We start from the raw sequence: 4,686 nt of genomic DNA, 5'->3' as shown, positions 1-4,686 counted from the left end.
CCCCTCATTTCTCTAGGGGTGCTAAAACACTCTAGAGGCAAACTCTAACCCGATGCCCATGCGAGGGGCCTCTAGCTACGAGCGGTTGTCTATGCTGGGGCGTATGCCGGAACACGCTGTGTGTGAACCCGAGCCTAAAAATGAGCACAACTTCTAGGTGGCAGCAGCCTTGGGCCTAAAGAAATGAGAGCCGAGTCACACGCATGGGAAACGCTTCACCACTACTACTAGCCTTAGCCCTTAGGTTTGTCTTTTCCTCTTTTCTGTCCCGTCAGCGCTAAGTCACACCATAATAAAAAGGGGGGAACGAAAAGGTCGCAGTGTTGAGGAGCTACTGCAGAAACCGCGTAGGAGAAATGCAGCAGCCAGGAACCATTTGCAGATTTGTCTGCTTTCCTTCCCTCATGCTTTGACAAAGGATAGAGATAAAAAAGCTAGAGAAAAAAACAAGATAAAAGCATAGATCTGGTCTGCAGAGCTCAGCTATGGTGGTGAGGATGATGAAGTGGCTTCCCTGGCCGCCCATCTCGTCGCGAAAGTTCCAGGTCTACCTCACTGTGCATGCTCTGGAGGGGGTTCACCCGCCGCCCGCAGAAGACGAGACTATGGAGGGGGTTATGGTGGATGTGAAGTGGAAAGGGCCCAAGGGCAGCTTCTTCCGAAGGAGAAGTCTCAAGAGGGTCAGAACCACAGAGAAACAGGCCGGAGAGAACGGCATTGTGCGCTGGGAGGAAGAGTCAGACTATGAATGCGTCTTCACCGAGGCTAAAAACAACAGCAGCTTTCAACCTTGGGATGTTCACTTCGTCATTTTGAAGGTATGTCTCTGTAACAGTCTCTGGTGTGTGTGTGTGAGAGAGAGAGAGAGCGAGACAGTTCTACGCAACAGCCTCTGAGATGTGTATGTGTATGTGTGTGTGGGTGAGAGAGAGAGAGAGAGAGAGAGAGAGAGAGAGAGAGAGAGAGAGAGAGATTTCTCCAAGTTTTAAGCTTGAAAAAGGGACATCTTGCGTCTGCCAAAGATTTTTCCCTATGACTCCATGTGTGTGTGTGTGGAACATTTCTCCGTGCCTTCTTGTAGACGTCTTCTTTTGATGCTTCTTTGCATGCATGGCCATGCCATCTCTGCTTTTCTTTTGTTGCTTTCCCACATGTGCAGGCCATCCATCAAGGAGCGAAAACCAAGCTTTCTGTCACTGGGACTGCAGTCATGAACATTGCTGACTTTGTCTCTGTCAGCAAAGATGCATCAATGACTACAAAGATTAATGTTTCTGGATCCTCTGGAGCAGAAACTGATACTGCACTTGTTGTAAGCTTCTCACTGCCTGATACCTTTAGCAACATTGCAGAATGCTGTCCCATGGATTTGCTCGCAGGTGAAAATGATGATGTTATGCTTGTTTCAGGTCACTGTGAGCTTTGTAGAGCTTTGGGCTAACCCAGAAGGTGGAGATGCAGCTCATAGCAGGCCCTCTATACCCTGTATAAGTGGCCATTTCTTAGATCCCCAGCAGCGTGCAGAAGGAGCCTCTGATAGAATTCTGAAGAATGCAAAGAGACCTGCTGAGGGGAAGGTTTCACAGGAACTATATGTTTTTGATAGTTCAAAGGTGTCTTCAAGAAGTGAAGGGAGCTCGCACGACACCGGAGCATTGTTTGACTCGGACTCTGTAGAAGAGTATGATGATGGAAGGTTAGAAGATGGAGAGGACTCCAGTTTCAGGAAGTCATTCAGCTATGGTACACTGGCAGGAGTCAACCTTGTACTTGAAGGGGCACTCCCTTCTTTCAGAGAGGGAGAAAGCGCTGCTGAGCGCATAGCATCCATACATAGCAGGGTTGTGACAGATGCAATGCCTAAAATGAATGAAGATGTCTTGACATCAGATTCCGAGCAGGCTGTAGTCCAGCAAACCATGAGAAGTCTTCTGTCTTGGAAGAAAAGGAAGTTAAGTTTCAGGTCTCCTCGGGCAAAGGGTGAGCCTTTGCTTAATAAATCCTATGGGGATGATGGAGGAGATGACATAGACCATGATCGGCGCCAATCATGCTCTTCTCCAGTGGAGCATCTTCCTGCACTGGTAATACCTTCGTTACTGATCAATTTTCATATGAAGCATTGCTCTTTTTGAAATTAAAAGAAGTGTGTTTGTACCTTTATCTTGCTTTTGTACTCTTTTTTTTTTCCATTGCTACTTACAGGGCTGGAAAGATGAGAACACATCAACACCAAATGTTTCTGGATGCCTGGACTTTGGAGATGAAAAATTTAGTGTTGGGTGCTGGGAGAAGAAGGAATTTGTTAGCAGAGATGGTCACATGAAGCTTTCTGCAAATGTGTTCTTTGCATCCATTGATCAAAGGAATGAGAGGGCAGCAGGGGAGAGTGCTTGCACTGCCTTAGTAGCTGTTATAGCAGACTGGCTGCATCGAAACCCAAACAGGATGCCGATCAAAGCAGAGTTTGATTCTCTCATCAGAGAAGGTTCAGCTGAATGGAGACGGCTATGTGAAAATGAGACATATCAAAATCGTTTTCCAGATAGACATTTTGATCTTGATACTGTCTTGCAAGCTAAAGTTAGGCCATTGAGGGTTGCTCCTGAAAGGTCTTTTGTAGGTTTTTTCCAACCAGAAGGAGTGGGAGACGTGTGTGACTTCTTGCAGGGAGCAATGCTGTTTGATAACATTTGGGATGCCATCATAGAGGAAACTCTAAATGTTAAACCTAAGGACAGTTGTGAACCTGCAGTATACATTGTAAGCTGGAATGATCATTTTTTCATTCTGAAGGTGGATCCTGATGCGTATTACATAATAGATACATTGGGAGAGAGGCTCTATGAGGGCTGCGATCAGGCATACATCATTCGATTCGATAAGGAAGCGAGGTTATGTCATGTGCCCAAGGAGCAAAATGAGGGTGAAGAAAAGACAAGGGAGCTTGGTTCTTTTGGAACACTGGCTGGTACAGCAGTTGAGTCGGGATCTTCAAGTACATCTTCCCCTGAGTTGGCTGTGGTTGGACAGCAAAAATGTTCAGTACAAGAACAGGGAGAGGGAGGAGACGGCAGCAAGGATGCAGTGAAAGTAAATGAGAATGAACCTGATTATGAAGGCAAGGAGGCATGCAAATGCTTTCTGAAAGAATTCTTTGCTGCGGTACCTTTGCGAGAATTGCAAGTGGACATAAAGAAGGGTTTGTTGGGAAAGCTTCCTCTTCATCAAAGGCTGCAAATAGAGTTTCATTTCATGTCGTTGGACGCCTCAAATACTATGTAGATGTGGCACCTTGTAAGCATGTGCTTTGGCCAGGCTCATCCACCAGTAAATCTTCAAGTGAAGGGTTGAGTGTTTCTGGCTTTTAGTGTACTGACCCATCTTTTTCCATTGGCAGACACAGCTATGAGCTGTATGTGTACTCAGCTTCATCAGACTAACCTTTATCTCACCCCTTGGGTCTCGACACCCAACAGCTTGTGCCAAATACATGTAATTTAGTTGTAAATTTTGATCTAACATGGACAGCTAAAGCAAGGGAAGCACTGGTGGCTATGGTTGTTGATCGAGCTTTTACAGGCTATCTGCTTGTCTTTCTTAGGCTGTGAGCTACAACCACCTTGTATGTATGTAAGGAGAGTGACACTTCAAAGAAGGGCTACTTCCAATTTTGGAACTTCTGTTGTGAATCTTATGCCTAATCCAAAAAAAAAGCAGTTTTGTTGTTCACTGTTAGTGACTTCTGCTTGTCATATCAAGTGGCTTGCTTTGCAATGTTTGAAATGATGAGAATGCTTTCTTTTAAATAGAAGGGAGTTTCTGTTTCTAGCATTACTGGATGAGCATTAGAACTATGTCACATGCTTTTTGTTCCCTTGTACCAGCCTTCACAGTGCAAGCAGGAGGTTAAAACATGTCGGTTGACCCATGTTAGATGAGATTTTTCTGAGATGTATTTGGGATCCCCTCAAGTCTTAGCACATTAATCTCAATTCTTGTGTAGGCATATAGTGTTGAAAAAGGCCAACAAGTGGATTAAGTGATGTACTAGGGTTTCGGAACATTCAGAGTCAAATCAACCCCGTACGCGAATCTCGATCAAGCTTTTAACAGAACTGAATAGAACGTGTTGTTGGCACATTATGAACTGAATTATGGTAACATGGCTCTGGGGCGTTTACCCCTTTAGTTTTAAGAGTGTACCATAAGAAAATTGAGGTCAGAGATTCATGGACTTCACCACATTCTTCTCCTATTCTATATCTAGTTTTGCCTCAAAAACAAATTTGGGTAAATAATTGACATACAGGTGAATGGAGTGGAAGTGAAGTGGTTTAGTGGTTCTTTGTCCAGAAACATTTTTCTCCCAGTTAATGAAAATCTCCTCACAGGCTAATGCCCTAAGCTCATCGTATTCAAGCCTTTGCTGCGACGTAAAAGTCCTGTGTGTGTGTGTGTGTGTGAGAGAGAGAGAGAGAGAGAGAGAGAGAGATGATGCTATGTATAGCTTTAATCTAATAACTTGAGCAGTCACTTCAATTGAAGTTAAAACAGGGTTTTGTAACACTGCACTTAAATTGGATTTAAAACAGGCTTTTAAAACACAATCAAATATTTACACACACAGATCCCGTGGCTGTGGTGCAGAGGGATGTGTGCGTACTTGCTGCCTAATGACAAAAG

At 44.5% G+C, this 4,686-nt stretch overlaps 1 protein-coding gene across 1 annotated transcript; it reads left to right on the top strand.

Annotated features, from left to right (window-relative positions):
* The first annotated feature begins 279 nt into the window (after window positions 1-279).
* LOC147607043 (uncharacterized) lies at window positions 280-3,738 on the top strand. Its single transcript, XM_086791413.1, has 4 exons — window positions 280-818; window positions 1,160-1,312; window positions 1,410-2,084; window positions 2,206-3,738. The coding sequence occupies exons 1-4, from the start codon at window positions 486-488 to the stop codon at window positions 3,283-3,285; spliced, it is 2,241 nt and encodes a 746-aa protein (XP_086647539.1). The 5' UTR covers window positions 280-485; the 3' UTR covers window positions 3,286-3,738.
* Window positions 3,739-4,686: the final 948 nt, after the last annotated feature.

The sequence above is a fragment of the Cibotium barometz genome, chromosome 56, assembly GCF_041138505.1.
Source record: "Cibotium barometz isolate CiBa-2024 chromosome 56, ASM4113850v1, whole genome shotgun sequence".
Classification (NCBI taxonomy): domain Eukaryota; kingdom Viridiplantae; phylum Streptophyta; class Polypodiopsida; order Cyatheales; family Cibotiaceae; genus Cibotium; species Cibotium barometz.
This window is presented reverse-complemented; position numbering and strand designations above follow the sequence as displayed.

What these genes read in the sequence shown, in the direction of transcription:
- LOC147607043 (XM_086791413.1), top strand. Translation starts at nt 486, where the DNA reads ATGGTGGTGAGGATGATGAAGTGGCTTCCCTGGCCGCCCATCTCGTCG. An exon ending in AAACTGATACTGCACTTGTT is followed by an intron (nt 1,313 to 1,409) that starts GTAAGCTTCTCA and finishes TGCTTGTTTCAG; the next exon opens with GTCACTGTGAGCTTTGTAGA. An exon ending in TGGAGCATCTTCCTGCACTG is followed by an intron (nt 2,085 to 2,205) that starts GTAATACCTTCG and finishes TGCTACTTACAG; the next exon opens with GGCTGGAAAGATGAGAACAC.